Here is an 18,288-nt window from a genome sequence, read left to right as displayed (position 1 = left end):
CATTTTTTGATCAAAATTATGTTAACTAAGCACCGTATATTATTTTCATGCATTAATGCTGTTTATGTTCATGCACTTATTGCACCAAGTTTCAGTCTTTAATCTTCATTCATTTTCAGACCCACAGATATGCAGTTTGAACCCTTATGCAAGTTCAGATTTTTATTTTCTGGGAGTGTGCCCTCCAGTAATATAGGCTGGAAATGTTTTTAGCCTCTTTAAAGCTTGGGGCGTATTAGTACACCCCAGGCCATCACCCCAGCTTCAGCAAGGGCTCCAGTGCTGAGCCCGCACTGAACCGGGCACATGTCAGCTGATTTATACAGCCGACATGTGCCTGCAACAGCCGCGGGTGGAATTGCAATCCACCCGCGGCTGTTAACCAGTTAAATGCCGGTCAATCTCTGACAGCGGCATTTAACATCGCCGCACCAAAAGCGCGGCATTAGCCCTGCCCATTGGTGACCCCGTCACATGATCGCGGATCACCGATGGGTTAGCATGACAACCCGGGGTCTGCAGCAGACCCCTGTGGTTGTCATGTCTCATTTGCTAGGAGCGCCACCTAGTGGTCGGCGCTCACAGCAAGTGAGCATTTCTACTGCATACAGGCGATCAACTCACCGCCTGTATGCAGTAGAAGCAATCAGACAACTGCTTCTAGTCTCCTATGGAGACTATTGAAGCATGCAGAAAGAGTAAAAAAAAAAAGGTTTTTAAAAATATATATAAAAAAAATACATATATAAAAGATTAAATCACCCCTCTTTCGCCCCATTCAAAATAAAAAAAAACAAAAAAAACCCACATACACATATTTGGTATTGCTGCATTCAGAATCGCCCAATCTATCAATATAAAAAAAGAATTAATTCGATAGGTGAACGGCGTAACGAGAAATAAATTCTAAACGCCAGAATTACGTTTTTTTGGTCACCGCAACATTGCAATAAAATGTAATAACGGGCGATCAAAGCATCGGATCTACCCCAAAATGGTATCAATAAAAACGTCAGCTAGGCATGCAAAAAATAAGCCCTCACCCGGCCCCAGATCCAAAAAAATGGAGATGCTACGGGTCCTGGAAAATGGTGTTTTGTTTTTTTTTTGTGTGTTTTGTTTTTTTTAAGCAAACTTTTTATTTTTTTTTCACTACTTAAATAAAAAAAAAAAACAACTATACATGTTTGGTGTCTACGAACTCGTAATGACCTGGAGAATAATAACGGCAGGTCAGTTTTAACATTCAGTGAATGTGGTAAAAAAAAACAAAACTAAAAAACAACTGTAGTATTGCACTTTTTTTGCAATTTCACCGCACTTGGATTTTTTTTCCAGTACACGATATGGTAAAACCAGTGATGTCGCTCAAAAGTACAACTTGTCCTGCAAAAAATAAGCCCTCACATGGCCATATTGACCAAAAAATAAAAACGCTATGGCTCTGGGAACAAGGGGAGCAAAAAACGAAAACGCAAAAACGGAAAATTCCAAGGTCCTTGAGGGGTTAGAGAAGATTATTTAGAACATTGCTTGATTCTTGTAGGATTGTGAGCCCTCGCGGGCAGGGTCCTCTCTCCTCAAGAACCAGTCAGCGACTTCTACTGTCTAAGATTATTGTACTTGTTTTTTTTATGTATACCCCTTTTCACATGTAAAGCGCCATAGAATTGATGGCGCTATAATAATAAATAATAATAATTCTGCCTTTAGAAAATGGCCTTTAAGTGGAATCTTTTTTTACATCTTGGCACCTTGGTCTCATTTGTGTTTCTACCTATTGTATTAAAATAAAACAATAAAAAGTTCACAATCTCTAAATGTAAGTGATATCCTGCATTTTAGCATAGTGTGTTATGCAAGAAAAGCGGTTACATGAATACTGAGCTGCGACCCCATTTTCAGGATACACTGATATTACTATGGGTAATAGTCCACGGACATTTAAAGAGGCTACAAAAATGTAAGTTGCCCTCTACCCATCTGTTAGCTGCTGTTGCCAACGTTTCTCTTTATTATATTATACTAAGGACAGTGGAATGAACATTGGTCGTCTTCAGCCAAGGCAGAAATGATGATACCTTTAAGTTTACTAAACTATTTAATGCCAAGAAATTGGAAAGCAGATGCTCACTGTAGCTGATCCTACCATGAAAGGTCAGAAACGAGTCAATGACATTTAATTACCAAGTAAATTAAAGCTACATTCTCTATTCTGTTCGGACGGCTCCCTGGAGCATTGCAGAGAAGAGCAGCGCACACATCACAGGCCCATCACATCATTTATTTAAAACCAGAGCCGCACAACTGCAGACAACACGCTGGATGTAATGTGCTTAGATATATTATCAGGAACTATTTTGCAATTGACATGGTCAGGCCGGCGCTGCCTACATAACTGCATATGAGACCAAAAGTGCATTTTATAATTTTTATTAGTCATCATAAAAAGGTAATTTGTCAGGAGGTTTTTTGCCATTTAATCTAAGAGCAGCATAATGTAGGGACTTTTTCCAAGGATGTGCCTCTTCTTAGGCTGTGTGCTGTAGGTAAACAACAATCAGTGTTTTATCAGCAGGAGATTATCACTACAGAAATAGGTCTCATGTACAAGCCAGTTAGGCTAATCTGTGCAACCCCGCCCTTACCACTGATTGGCTGCTTGCTGATAATGTAGTGTACACAGGAAGCTGCCAATCAGGGGTGTGGGCGGGGTTATACAGCTCAGCATTCTGACCACCATTACATCTACAGCAGAGAAAACAGGATTCTGTCTAAACTACACCAAGCAAGTAAGTTACACATCACTGGAATCAGGGTCTCAGCCCATACATCATGTTGATCTCCTATTACATAGCAGAAACCTGTTGACAGATTCCCAATAAAGAGTGCAAACAAAAATCAGCCTTCACATGTTTATAATAGAGATATACACAGTTAGGTCCAGAAATATTTGGACAGTGACCGAAGTTTCGTGATCCAGCCTCTGCATGCCACTATTTTTAAACAACTGAGATGAAATTGAAGTGTAGACTTTTCGGGTTAATTAAGGGGGTTGAACAAACAATACTATTCCAGAAAACATTTAGGAATTACAACCATTTTTCTACATAGCCTTCTCATTTCAGGGGCTCAAAAGTAATTGGACAAATTAACTTTACCATAAAAAAAATGTTAATTTTTAATACGTTGTAGAGAATCCTTTGCAGGCAATGACTGCCTGAAGTCTGGAGGCCATGAACATCACCAAGCACTGGGTTTCCTCCTTTGTAATGCTTTGTCAGGCCTTTACTGTAGATGACTTCAGTTGTTGCTTGACTGTGGGTCTTTCTACCTTACGTTTTGTCTTAAGCATGTGAAATGCTGCTCGATGGGGTTGAGATCTGATGATTGACTCGGCCATTGCAGAATATTCCACTTCTTTGCCATAAAAAACTCCTGTGATGCTTTCGTTGTACCGGTCACTGACGATCTCTACTGTGAAGCGTTGTCCAATCAACCTTGCTGCATTTGGATGAATCTGAGCAGAATGTATAGCCCTGTATGCTTCACAATTCATCCAGCTGCTTATGTTTTCAGTCACATCATCAATAAACCCTAGTGACCCAGTGCCATCGGCAGCCATGCATGCCCAAGCTATCACACTGCCTCCACCATGTTTTACAGAGGATGTGGTGTGCTTCGGATCATGGTTCCAAGCTTTCTCCATACCTTCTTCTTCCCATCATTATGGTACATGTTGATCTTCGCTTCATCTGTCCAGAAAAACTTTTCCAGAACTGGGCTGGCTTCTTTAGATGTTACTTGACAAAGTCTAATCTGGTCTTTCTAGTTTTAAGGCTGATTGATGGTTTGCACCTTGTGATGAACCCTCTATACTTGCTCTCCTGAAGTCTTCTCTTTATGATAGACTTAGATACTGAAACACCTACTTCCGAGGGTGCCCTTGGGCAGATGTTGTGAAGGAGATTTTCTTCACCATGGAAAAAATTCTGCGATCATCCACCACTGTTGCCTCCATGGACGTCTAGGCCTTTTTGAGTTCCCAAGCTCACTAATGTGCTCTTTTTTTGCAGAATGTACCAAACTGTTGATTTGGCCACTGCCACCATTTCTGCCACCTTTATGATGGATTTTTTCTTATTTTCAGCCTATTGATTGTCTGCTTCTCTTCCACTAAGACCTCCTTTGACCACATGTTATGAGTTCACAGCAACAGCTTCCAAATGCAAAAGCCACACCTGGAATCGGCTTCAAACATTTTACAAGCTTAATTGATGATGGAGTAATGAGGGAATAGCTCATGCAGCCCATTCAAGAGCTTTTGAGATAATTGTCCAATTTATTTTGGTCACTTTAAAAAGGGGCAGCTACATATTAAAGAGCAGTAATTTCTAAACCTTTACTCCAATTAGGATGTGAATACTCTGAAATTAAAGCAGAGAGTAGGCACTTTAAGCCCATATTGAGTAGATGGCTGTATCTTGAATATGTTTCGGTAAACAACTAAAATACCAAAACTTGTGCCACTGTCCATAATATATACCGCCACAGATCTGATATTGATGGCACATCCTAAAAAGTTAGAAATATTGAGATCACGGGAAGCCCCTTTAACATTGATATGTAATGACTGAATGTTTTAATGTCTTACAATAAACCTTTAGAGACTATGGTAAATTTGTAGTACATATATTAACATGTTTTGGTCTTCAAGGCGTTAATAAGGAGAAAATAAGCGGCAGAAAAAATTACTTTAAAGGCAGACAGATGGCAAATAAGGAATATAACTTATTCTCTGTTCAGCAATTAAATGTTTTTTTCCCTTTTGCACATGCCTATGTTAGTAGAGTTGGTACTCATCTTCCCCACTGACCGCGCTGAATCTCCGGCGATGGTGTACTGACTGCACTGGCGGTGTCACATCAACAGTACAAGACGACCAACCCAGTGATTGGATGCAGCAGAGAAGCTTAGTCCACTGATTGGCTGCAGTGCTGTTAATGTGAAACCACAGCTGCAGCCTGTACACAATCACCGTAGCAGAGGTGAAGAAGGACCCAGAGAGGTAGAGTACAGTAGTCTTTCTTTCATTTTCAGCACAGGCACATTAACAGATACACAATGCTGAAAACAGGAAATCCATTTTAATCTACATTATACAGATGCATAAATAATGACAAGAACTGGAACAATTTGTACTAACCTCTGGATCTCGGTCTACCCACAAAGGTATCAACCACTCTAACCCCAGCCTAGGTATGACTTGCTCTTCACTACCATGATCATAGGGTAAAGACCAAAGATGCACCCAGTCCTGTAAGACAGATAACAGTAGTTGTAGTCTAGCACACATATAATGTTACAGACCTAGCAGCTTTATATGCCTATAAGTAACAGTGGCAGTGCGGTACTACAATATACCCTACGAAGGTAATCAGTGGACATTTGGGGTGCTAGAAACACAAGGTCTGACCACCCCAATACTTCAATAGCGTTGTGAGATAGCATGCTTAGATTTAGGACTTCTGCTCAGTGGGAAACTGCAGTTGAACTGAGGACACTGAAGAAATTAGAAGACTTAGCTAAACATTTTCCATCAGAATTCTGGATTAAAATTATTTAAAACCTTGAAAATGTTTTAGTTATACGACTTTTCATGTTTTTGAAAAATGGTACAGTTTAGAGGAAAAGGGGCATGGCCTTCAATTTCATTATAACTTATGCCACAAAAGTAAATTATGACACAATATACTATAGCTACTGACTGGGGTACATTTCTTAAAGTGGTGCACTTCAGTTGAAAGATGTGCACAACCCTTAATGAATTTAGCCAATCTTACTCTATTAAACCAACAATCAGGATGACATGCAAAACCCCAGACTCGATGAATCAGGGCCAGAGAGATAATCCTGGATCATGGCACAACTAGTGACTAGAACCGAGATCCAGTATCATACATAGCGACTACCAAATATAAGGAGCTGTGCACGGTAAACAAAAGGGACACCGCGATCCATGGAGTGCTGCAGCAGCTTCAGGCCGCTCATCGGCAGGGGATGGAGGGATTAGGGTCCTCACCTATTGACCTAAAGACAGGACACCAATAGCATACACAGGGAAAATCTCTTTAAAATACAACTTTCTCCATCTTTTAGAGCTACATTAGAGAGGAACTCATTAACAATAATTGTCTGATATGTAATAGATAGATGGGTAGTGAAGAAGCTGGAGAGCAAAAAGCGCAAATAGGGTCTTATCCAACACACTTGATTTATGTTAAAAAACAGGATTAGCTAACATGATGGAGTGGAAAATTACGCTTTTGAGACCAATGGTCAGCTGCTGCAGGTCCACAAGTCATCAGACCAATTGAAGATTTGGGAAGGAGGATTTGTGGGGGGGTTTTCCCGTCTGCTGAAGACTGAAGACAATCTGGTGCCAAGAATATCATAAATGCGGTTTTATTCGACACGTTTTGAAGTATATCACACCACTTCTTCAGGAGGAAGACAGAAGCTTCTATGTCAATGTGTTCTCATTGGTTACTTCCTGAAGAAGTGTGATATACTTCGAAACGTGTTGAATAAAACCGCACTTCTCATATTCTTGGCACCGCATGGTCTTCAATCTTAAGCAGCGGGGAAAAAAAAACAAAAATCCTTCTTCCCAAATAGATAGATGGTAGAAAATCGTTTAGATAACACATGTGGTCTCAATTCAGCCAAGGTTTAACCGTTTTAATTGATTTCTATTACTTAAAATGTGACATATTAGGCAAAAAAGCATTTGAATTAATGGTAACATACTAAGAATGGGTGTCAGATTTTCGGTAAGACATCTCTAAGCGGTGCCAAAGGAGTTACTCTCTAAGCAGTGCTCAAGGCGTTTGAGAACTCTACAAAGGTCTTTCCTTCTGGAAATTTGTGCGAGATCACAGACTTCACCAATACAATCTTTCCGCATGTGTTATGGCAGATGATGGAAATTTCAGATTTGTGACCAACAATGTTGGCGTTCTTCTAGGAAATACATAAGAAATCATAGTTTCTATTAATATTCAGCGCCTGCTGCACTGGTGATCTGTAAGTGCCCCAGAACGGATGCATTACTTAAAAATCCATCTTCACTTGTGACTACCTAGTCAATATTTACAGGGGCAAAAAAACAAATCCAAAGAAATAAGGAACAAAACAAAGCTGTAGAACATTTAAAAAGCAAAAGTACGCCATAAGGAGGAATTAATTGGAATTTTGCTTCAGCGCCTCAAAGGAGATACAGTTTCAAACAGCCATCTGCACATCATCAGATAGGTAGAAAAGAGATTCTAAAGGATGAATATATTTCAGCGTACCAAGCCACTGAGCCATTGTTGTTGACAAGCATCCTTCCAGCGCTCAGTAAAAAATAATATTTTCCACATTTGTTTAATTGCACACTTAGCATAATAGTCATGGCTTTAAAGGAACGGCTTATATTGGTGGAGAACCCATGTTAGAATAATCTAAAAGGAATACCGGAAAATGCTGCACATACCAGATGTCAATAAAATGGGTCAAAAGAGAATGTCCACGTCTCTGCCACGTCACAGATCTAATTCTTACAACACATCTCAAAAAGTGCAAATCCTTTCCCTTACCGTGTTTCTGGCTTCAGCTGTCATCTCGTGGGACAAGTGCAGCAAGCACAACACAGTGCTCTTTGTGACTCCTTTCCCCATATAGGAAAGAGCATTCCCTCCCCACTCCACGTAAAAAGAGGAGATGATCTGAGGAAAACAATTTCACGGTAGCTTGACTTTTAGGAGTTATCATGGCATAAAATAAAATGGTGCAACATCTCCTAAAACCTAAAAAGGCATAGTACTCAGTGTATGTAAACTTTTGACTTTGCAGTAAGTAATAAAAATGCCTTAAAACAAACATTCTCCATCTCTCATTATTCTGGCATTTGGCAAATAGTAAAAATTCTGGTAATCCTAATTACCTAAAACGGGAAAGGTTTATTCTGATTTCATGTCAGATAATGAGAAAAACATGCATATGTGTCTTTTTATATAGTGTATGTAAACTTCTGGTTTCAACTGTATGTATCCCTGAGTATACTATGGAGCAAAGTTGGGCAATGAAGTTAGCAACAGGACGAGAATAACTGGAATAGCAGCAGATATTTAACAAGTTGTCCACTAGTATATTTTGCTCTTTAATAGGCTCATGGTAGTTAAAAAAAAATAAATAAATAAAATTAGAGGAGCGAATGCCATCTGGTAAAATTATCTACACCACTGCCTGCGCCCTCCCAGGGCTCTGATCCAAAAAGAGAGGGAATCTCATCTGGCTCAGATGGAATGTCACCACTGCAACTAATCAATAGGCCCAGACTAGTTGCAGAGGTCATGTGAAGTCTCTGGCTAGATGAGGGAACTAGGAGACCGGTGGAGAACATTGGAATGTTCGAGGAATGTCAGATGTCCGGTATTTATTTTTGTATGATTTTTTATTTTAAGAACACCCATGGGCAACTTCAATAAAGCAGACTGGATATTAGAGGCTATTTGTATGGTAGCCACTAAACAGCACAAATTAAATCCTAATCATAGGCTGTAAAAAGACTGTCACATGTACTACACCCTACAATAAACCTCTCTTAGGCCTCATTCACACGTCCATGTTACAAGTACATGTTGTATCCGTTTTCTTTCCATGGATACAGCACATACCGTTATAATATATGGTGCTGTTCACATGTCCGTGTTTTTCATGGACTGTGTGTCTGTGCAAACCACATGGAGACATGTCTGTTTTCTCCAGCAGCACAGATGACGAGGGCCAATACAAGTCTATGGGTCCGTGAATAACTTGTACAGCACATGCACGGCATCTGTGTACAGTCTGTATTTAACATTGCAAAGTATAGGAGAAACTGTAATTTATTTCTTTTCTTTATCAATCCATACTGATGACACCCTGATGGTAAAAACACACACGCCCTGATGGTAAAAACACACACGCCCTGATGGTAAAAACACACACGCCCTGATGGTAAAAACACACACGCCCTGATGGTAAAAACACACACGCCCTGATGGTAAAAACACACACGCCCTGATGGTAAAAACACACACACACCCTGATGGTAAAAACACACACACACCCTGATGGTAAAAACACACACACACCCTGATGGTAAAAACACACACACACCCTGATGGTAAAAACACACACACACCCTGATGGTAAAAACACACACACACCCTGATGGTAAAAACACACACACACCCTGATGGTAAAAACACACACACACCCTGATGGTAAAAACACACACACGCCCTGATGGTAAAAACACACACACGCCCTGATGGTAAAAACACACACGCCCTGATGGTAAAAACACACACGCCCTGATGGTAAAAACACACACGCCCTGATGGTAAAAACACACACGCCCTGATGGTAAAAACACACACGCCCTGATGGTAAAAACACACACGCCCTGATGGTAAAAACACACACGCCCTGATGGTAAAAACACACACGCCCTGATGGTAAAAACACACACGCCCTGATGGTAAAAACACACACGCCCTGATGGTAAAAACACACACGCCCTGATGGTAAAAACACACACGCCCTGATGGTAAAAACACACACGCCCTGATGGTAAAAACAGACACGCCCTGATGGTAAAAACAGACACGCCCTGATGGTAAAAACACACACGCCCTGATGGTAAAAACACACACGCCCTGATGGTAAAAACACACACGCCCTGATGGTAAAAACACACACGCCCTGATGGTAAAAACACACACACACTGATGGTAAAAACACACACACACTGATGGTAAAAACACACACACACTGATGGTAAAAACACACACACACTGATGGTAAAAACACACACACACTGATGGTAAAAACACACACACACTGATGGTAAAAACACACACACACTGATGGTAAAAACACACACACACTGATGGTAAAAACACACACACACTGATGGTAAAAACACACACACACTGATGGTAAAAACACACACACACTGATGGTAAAAACACACACACACTGATGGTAAAAACACACACACACTGATGGTAAAAACACACACACACTGATGGTAAAAACACACACACACTGATGGTAAAAACACACACACACTGATGGTAAAAACACACACACACTGATGGTAAAAACACACACACACTGATGGTAAAAACACACACACACTGATGGTAAAAACACACACACACTGATGGTAAAAACACACACACACTGATGGTAAAAACACACACACACTGATGGTAAAAACACACACACACTGATAGTAAAAACACACACACACTGATAGTAAAAACACACACACACTGATGGTAAAAACACACACACACTGATGGTAAAAACACACACACACTGATGGTAAAAACACACACACTGATGGTAAAATCAGACACTGATGACACCACTACCATTTTTTCACATACATGTTAAAACATGGATGTGTGAATGAGGTCTTTGACTGAATACGTGGTTCCCTCAACAGCTCTCATATTATGACATGTAAGCTTTTGTGTATGTAAATTGTGGTAAAAATAAACTAAGGCCTCATTCACACGTTTGTGTTTAAACACATACGTGAAAAAATGGTACTGATGGCATCAGTGTGTCCGTTTTTCCCATCCGTGTGTCAGAGTTTTTCACATATGAATGAAGAAATAAATAGATTACAAAATAAAACTGACATGTCTCTATGAAAAACAAGGATATGTGAACAGCAGCATAGATTATAATGAGAACGTGAAACAAACGGATACAACACGTACGTGCAACACAGACATCTGGATGAGGCCGAAAATGCTTAACATGCACAACAGTGTAGAATAACAACCATGTAAGCAAGGAAATTGTGTCCAAATGTTGTATCCATTCATGTACGCCTATAATGGAAAAGGAGGAATTCACCACCGAATCCATGACAGTTTTCTAGTCTTAAACGAAAACACTAATTTTGGTGTAAGCCATATCTGCTCCAAATGTATTTATTTTTTTTAATTCTGTGCAGGCCTTTTTTTTTCTAAAAGGTCGGTGGCTCTTTGAGAAAGGAAGATGGCCAATTATGGCCAGACAGATTTTTTGTTTTATCATTTACTCTAAAAATTATAGTGTAAAACTAGATTTAAGTTTGTAGCCCCATACGAGAGAAATGTATTCAGAGATGGGTACCTGTTAATAAATTTGACACATAGTAATCCATTGGCCTTTTGTTCAAGACTGGTGTATTAAACATAAGTCTTGAAAAATTCCCACCAGAATTTTTGCGAAATTCACTAAACAGCCTATATGTACAATAAATGACTGATCATTTCAAGCATATATTAATATATAGTCACGTCAAGGCCAATCACAGACTCACTAATCTAAGAAGATATCATTTCCATTTCAAGTGGTAAAACCACTTGTCCTGCCATACCTCGAGAAGACTGGTCAACGCTTTCACGCAGATTGTTACTGGTTCAGTAGTTGGACAATGTGAGCTCCAGCCCGGCAATGATGTCACATGTACCATTCCTTTCAGAGTTCTTGCCAATGATGGAAGTCCATAAAAATGGGGAGCATCGGACACTTTCAAGTAGTGAATCAACTGCATGGAAAGCTGTGTCTGGAAGGAACCAGCAAGAACCAAACACTTCCTGAGGATAAAAATACACACTATAATAAAAAAAAATAAAATTATTTTACTGGTTACAATTAAAAGGAACCTGTCACATCCAGAAATGCTATTTACCTGCATATATAGGGGTAATATTGTGACCATAACCACTCCCGGCACTGCATCGATGACTAAAAGCAAGTAGCTGCATGGAGAATACTTCTTCATTTTCTCCCTGTATCTGCTGCTCCTGAAAGCTGGCTGCATAGAATTTAAATGCTATTTAACTACAGATTACCCATGTATCTGCATACTAGTAGCATTTCTGGATGATCGGTTGCCCCATAATTCCAATTATAATGTAATCAGACTGGCTCCCATTGACCTCTACTCTACGCGGTTAAGTGGTGCCAATGTATTGTCACGGCTGCCATCTTTGCTCCTATGTGACAAAGTTCTAAAAGGATTGCAGGTTCAAGTCACTGTTATACATTATATAAACACACTGAACTGTGCTAAAGCTTTAGGCAGGTGTGGAAAAAATTCTACAAAGTAAAAATGCAATCAAACCAAAATTAGTTTAACAATTAACAAAATGCAAAGTGAAGAAACAAATCTAAAATCATCATTTGGTGTGACCACCCTTTACTATCAAAACAGCATGAATTCTTCTAGGTGTAGTCAGGGATTTTGTGAAATTATAGTCCGGTGAGAGGTCCTGTTCAAGATCTTTTGAAGAAGCACCAAGAAATGGGCAATGTTAAGCACCGTAGAGACAGTGGTCAGCCGTGGAAACTTAATGCAGGAGATGAAAGATACATTGTGGTTACTTCCCTTTAAAACGGGAAGATGTTCAGCAGTGGAATCAGCTCAGGCTTGGGAGCAACCAGTGAAACCCAGCTACATCTACTGCTTGGAGAAATCTGGCCAGAAGTGGTTTGGTCATGGAAGAAATATGGGCAAAGTGCCATACCGTCAATATGGAAATAAAGCCAAGCAACTCAACTATGCATTGCATGAAAACATAGGAACTGGGGTGCAGAAAAATGGCAGCAGGTGATCTGGACTGATAAGTCAAAATGTAAAATATTTGGCTATAACAGAAGGCAGTTTACTTGCTGAAGGGCTGGACAGCAGTACAATAATGAGGGCCGCAGGTAACAGTGAAGCATGGTGGAGGTTCCTTGCAAGTTTTGGGCTGTATTTCAGCAAATGGAGTGAAGTATTTGGTCAGGATTAATGTCCTCAATGCTCAGAAATACAGGCAGATACTTATCCATCATACAATACAATTAGGAGGCATTTGATTATACTGTTGTAAAATATATTTGGAGTCAATAGCCTCAAACATAAAGCCAATGTCATTAAGAACTATCTCCAGCATAAAGAGGAACAGGGAGTCCTGGAAGGGATGATTTGAGCCCTGATTTCAACATCGAGTCCGTCTAGGATTATATGAAGAGACATAACTATTTGAGCAAGATGTTTTTTTTCTTTCCTTCCAAGATGTTTGGCACAACCTCCCTGCAAAGTTCCTTCAAATGCGCGCAATTTCACATCAATGGTCACATCAAGTATTGATTTGATTTAGGTTACTCTTTTGCATTTTGATAATTGATGAATATAAACTAATAACACTTTACGTTGCAGCACTTTTTCCACACCTGCCTAAACATTTTGCACAGTCTTTTATGTCTAACATTCTTCCCCAAAATAGACCTTTATCTACCACTGCATAAACATTCATCGAAATATGCGTCATCATTGTAACAGAAAAAAATTATAAAATAAATATTGTTTTTTTTATCTGAATATTCATCTTTTTAGATTTATCCAATTTTCTAGAATTTATGTGGAATAAAATAATTCTCTGATAAACCATCAGGCTGGTAACAATATTTGATTTCGGCCAGCGTGTCAACCTGCCAGGCAGATTTCATTCCGTTTTCTCCTTTCGTTTTTCTATCTCCACTTATTGCCAAATTGGACACTAAATCTGGCATTTGACCAACAGGATCATCCCATCTGTTGCAGTCATAAAGAATTTCTCCTCCAGATTGCGTATCGGGAGCTTGTTGTATATTGTACTGTCACTCGGGAAACATGTCACTGGTGTAAGGTCATTGGAAAGGTTCTTTTAAAACCTATAATTCTTTTACACTCCGCCAGGCTTTGTACAGAATAAACTGGCATATGACACAATGTAATTTATGCTTGATAACAGACATTACAATTTGGCGGCCGCTTTGTTTGCTGCCAGAGAATGGTCTGGAATACAGATCTCCGTACATCATTAAACAGATGTGTTTCCCTCTCCGTGGCTTCACGTTAGCCTTAATTTACCGGTAAAAGGACTACTGGTTTTGTGTACAGGTTGGTGATTTATATCTGTTTGCTACAATTCGTTGTTTTCTTGCCAGTATTTGAAGGCTAGTTATATGCTGGAGATGTAAGAAATGCTGCAGTTGTGAATACTGGCCAGTGACAAGCTGTCATTTGGATAAGGCATGGAGGTATAGGGTCTTTTAATTTCCTGATATGACATGTATTATGCTTGAATATTCCTTTGTTGTGTCATATATCAATGGCACAGATACTTACAGTCCCGGAAAAAAAGAGACAGAATGACACTTGGCTGTTCCAAAATAACGGGTTGAAGCTTCTGAAGGGTTGAATGCGGCTTCTCGGCTGCCGGAGTGTCTTATTATTTATTTGCTGACTTGAAGAATTCTTCCACCACCTCACAGCGCTTAGTGTTTAATGATTAACCATTTATATGCGTACAGAAGGTATTAGGAGTCATTAATTTTGTACAGTCAGATGCAATCAGATGAAAAAGAAAAGCATCAAGTCGTGGCAATGGTCCAGGCAAAGTCCAGACCTCAATCTAACTGAAATAAAGGGAATTAAAGGGAATCTGCCACCAGGTTTTTGCTACCTAATCGGAAAACAGCATAATGTAGAGGCAGAGGCCCTGATTCCAGTGATGTTTCACTTACTGGTCTGCTTATGGTAGTTTTTATAAAAATGTTTTAATCAGAAGTCGATTAGCACTAGACGACTAGTAAACTTTCTGCCAGGTAGTCTAACCCGGCCCCCACTACTAATTGTCAGGTTTCTGCCTATGCACAGAGTACACAGAAATCTGCCAATCAGAGGTGTGGGCGGGGTTATACAGGGCTCAGCATTCAGGGAATTGGTAGATCTGCAGCAGAGAAAAGTTTTTAATCAAAACTGCAATCCCCAGTAAAGTAAGTGACAGCGCAGCGGGGTATTAAGTATTGTTTAGTTTAATCCATAGGATTAGCAGACAGCAAACTAATAATATATCATGTCACAGCAATGTCCACTCAGACATTCACTAGAGCTGCTACTGGGGTCAATGATTGGATGATGGGGTATTTCAGGGATTGTTGAGAGTTGGGCATTGCTAATATCTGCAAATATCTATTAAAACTTAAAATAAATCTGCCTTTCAAGAAAAAAATAAGTTCTGTTTCTGTCCAGCTTGTACCTTTCCAGCTTGGAATTCTGTTATCGAAGTGTGGCGCCCCTTGTTTGTTCAGTAGCCACAGAGGTACTGCATCTCACCCAGAGGTGTGGTATCTCAGTCTCAGGTAAGGATGGAGTACTGCCCGGGACCCAACCACTTGCATACACTACACTCCACTTCAGAGGGCAGGGCGAGATTGCTCCTAAGGGAGAGCACAGTCTCTGTTCCCTAGCTGTTGCGCGGAACCATGTAGTGGGAGTGGGTGGAGGAAGGAGTTTAGGGGAGCACTTCAGGAGTAGTATAAGAAGGGACGGAACCATCTAGAAGGGGGTCCAGTCAGAGGAAGACAGTGAGAGGAGAGGTAGTGGGAGCAGGAGCTCCACAGGAGCTCTGCTCAGGAGGAGCGGGCCTGAGTGAGAGAGGCCCAGGAGGTGAGACTGACTGAAGAGAGGAGAGGAGCAGGAAGGAAGGCTCCAAGAAAGAAAGAGGGGATCCTAGGGGTATGGGAAGTGCTGGAGGCCACCCGTACGCACGAATCTACCAGGACGTGGAAGGATCAAGCTTCAGAGGGGACCGGCCCTTAACTAGTGGGAATTGCAATATTCAGCTAGAAACCGGAGGGTTCTACATTTCCAGGGTGTAGTTGCCACAGCCGCAATTAATCGGTAAAAAGGTAGCTACACAGGATCCAGGGAACTCCAGGTTGCCCGCTAAGATCTGGGGTTACCGGCTTGGGACACTGTTTGCGAGGCACAGGGCAGGAGGGTGAGAGCCAGCGCAGGAAGACCACTGAGAAAGGCACACAGAAAGGGGTCCCTTTAAGTGCTCTTGAATTACCTGTGGGATTGCTGAACCCCTCCCGTGGTGAAAGCAGGACGACGTGGGTGGTTGTGATCTGCAGTTGTAACCAGGAGCAACGTGATAATCGTGAGTAAATCCTGAAGACTGCACCCGACTGTCTCTGTGAATTATTGCTGCGCCATCAACCCCTACACCACACTGCACAACAACATCTACCTCATCTATAATCACCACAGCAACGCCCTGGAGCTAAGCTCTGCCTGTGGAGAGCCGAGCCAACTCTGCTGCATTACCAACAGCTCCAGAGAACCTGCTCCGCAGCGGCGGCTCCATATAGCGGCATACCACAGGTGGCGTCACTAACATTAAACATAAAAACTATAATCCTTTTCTATAAATCCCCTTTTATTGACCGCCCTGGGTCACGGACCGGGTCACCGCCACTGTGACATCTCCCCTAGCAACGACCGGCCCGGCTACCGAGTACCCCACGGCCCAGGGGTCGCGTGATATTCATTAATAATACACTTGTCATTCAGGTGATGGCTACATGGCAACGTGTTGTAAGAAAGGAGATCTCCAACAACTTGCTCCAATAATTTTTGGTCAGACAACTTACCTGCGATTCCATATTAGTGTCAGTACTGTAACTGAGTCTCTATGACAGACCCATAACGAGGTTGTCCACTACTACTACTAACCAAACCCTTTAAAAAGTAGTCCCCCTTATAAAATGACACTCTATACTCCTCTCCCAAACCAGTGCCATTCCAGCGATATTGGCGCCGGGTCTTGCGTGACACTTTTAGGCCACATGAGCTCTGTAGTCAATAGGCAGCTATTAGGCTGCGGCACCTTCACATTCTCCGTCAGAACCTTGGACAAATGGAAGTAGTGAGAGTGCTGCAGGCTAATAGCAGCCGCTGACTGTTATGCCACATGAGCCCTGCACCCAATGTCACGCGACCTCCAGCTGGCCAGGCGCTAACATCGCTGGAACGGTGCCGAAACGGGAGGGGAGTATATTGTGTTTTTATTTAATAATGGGGACCAATTCATTTACAAAGACATCGTCCAGGTAGTGTGTAACCCCTTTAAAGGAGTTTTCCTAAGTATAGCACTATTTTGACGGGGCTGCAGTGCAGGAACCTTTTTAGTTTTTTTCTATGTATAGCTGGGCTACTGGACACCTACAGTGCAAGAAACTGCAACACTTTCATTCACTTTACTAGATAAATGTTGCAATTCCCTGCACAGCAAGGAGCCATGGAGCGCTTCTGCACAGGAAAAAAAGTGTAGGGGCTTCCACCTATAGCCCTCAGATTGGCTGCTTTCCCAGTGGTTGGCTCTCATCTATGACACCCTTTTCGCAGATCCTAGTGCTATAAAATGGAGAGGACAAACCATTGGTGTAACATGTGAAGCCACACAAGGGTTCAAAAGACAAGACGAGTCACTTCTACCTCCAAAAGCAGGTGGAATTGTACATTATGATGAGCTATTGGACTGCAAAGAGCCCATATACTGTTCTTGCACAGGGGCCTTTCCTGTCTGTCAGCTTCTGTGCTACAACATAATTTGAGGAGTATAACTTTTTTACTCTTTTGTGTTTTGTTTGTTTTTTGCAATACATGTATATAAAATATGCAGTCCTGTGTTAACTGGGTATAACACTAATATATGCAGGCTCCAGATAGCAACAGTACAAAACCACCACCGGGCTTCTGCTGACATCAATGGAGACCGATATGCCGTACATATCTAGGCTCCTCTGTGAAAGCAGAGAAAAGAAAATGAGTAATGAAGCTTTTAGGTTCAGTGTGGATAGATAGAACTTAATTTTTGATACAGCATTCATTAAAGGTTAATTACCATTAGAAAACATATCAAGCATGAAAAATCCTATTAAAAATGAAGTGAAAACGAGAACAGCCGGCATCCGAGTGAGGCCATTTTATCATTAGATGTGCCGTTCGCCAATATTGTACTGCAGAAACCGATACGTCTCACACTCCTTAGCAGCGTGCAATCAACTATTAAAGTTAAGAGGATTAATTATTTTACAGTGTAATAACCAACAATTAGCTCTTCTTTCCTAATAAAGTTTTTGCCTTTTATCTTCTTATATAAAACTAGCAGTGTGTGCTGAATTGTGAACAAAGCCGGGCGAAGAAAAATAATCATTTCACAGCTCAAAACGGCATCTGCCATAATGGAAAAACAACAGTGAAAACTTCCAATGAAAGCATGTGAATAACAGAAATAAGAACAATGCAGCAAGAAAGAAAAAAAAATGTAACACTGTATAATAATAATAATAACAACAACAACTAGAATATTGAGC

General features: G+C 40.9%; 1 protein-coding gene across 6 annotated transcripts in view; it reads right to left on the bottom strand.

Moving 5' to 3' along the window:
* RTTN (rotatin) overlaps window positions 1–18,288 on the bottom strand; it is a 308,992-nt gene that overhangs the window by 68,355 nt on the left and 222,349 nt on the right. For all 6 annotated transcript variants that reach the window (XM_073678960.1, XM_073678959.1, XM_073678958.1 and 3 more), the window contains exons 29-31: window positions 11,471–11,690; window positions 7,641–7,769; window positions 5,207–5,317 (exon numbers count right to left, since the gene is read on the bottom strand). In XM_073678960.1, coding sequence (XP_073535061.1) covers window positions 5,207–5,317; window positions 7,641–7,769; window positions 11,471–11,690 — 460 coding nt within the window. The remainder of the gene's footprint in view (window positions 1–5,206; window positions 5,318–7,640; window positions 7,770–11,470; window positions 11,691–18,288) is intronic.

Source organism: Phyllobates terribilis, unplaced genomic scaffold (genome assembly GCF_046119375.1).
Source record: "Phyllobates terribilis strain yellow unplaced genomic scaffold, ASM4611937v1 Scaffold_4__5_contigs__length_816908805, whole genome shotgun sequence".
Taxonomy (NCBI): Eukaryota; Metazoa; Chordata; class Amphibia; order Anura; family Dendrobatidae; genus Phyllobates; species Phyllobates terribilis.
The sequence above is the reverse complement of the archived record's forward strand: the minus strand, read 5'-3'. Positions and strand labels throughout refer to the sequence as shown.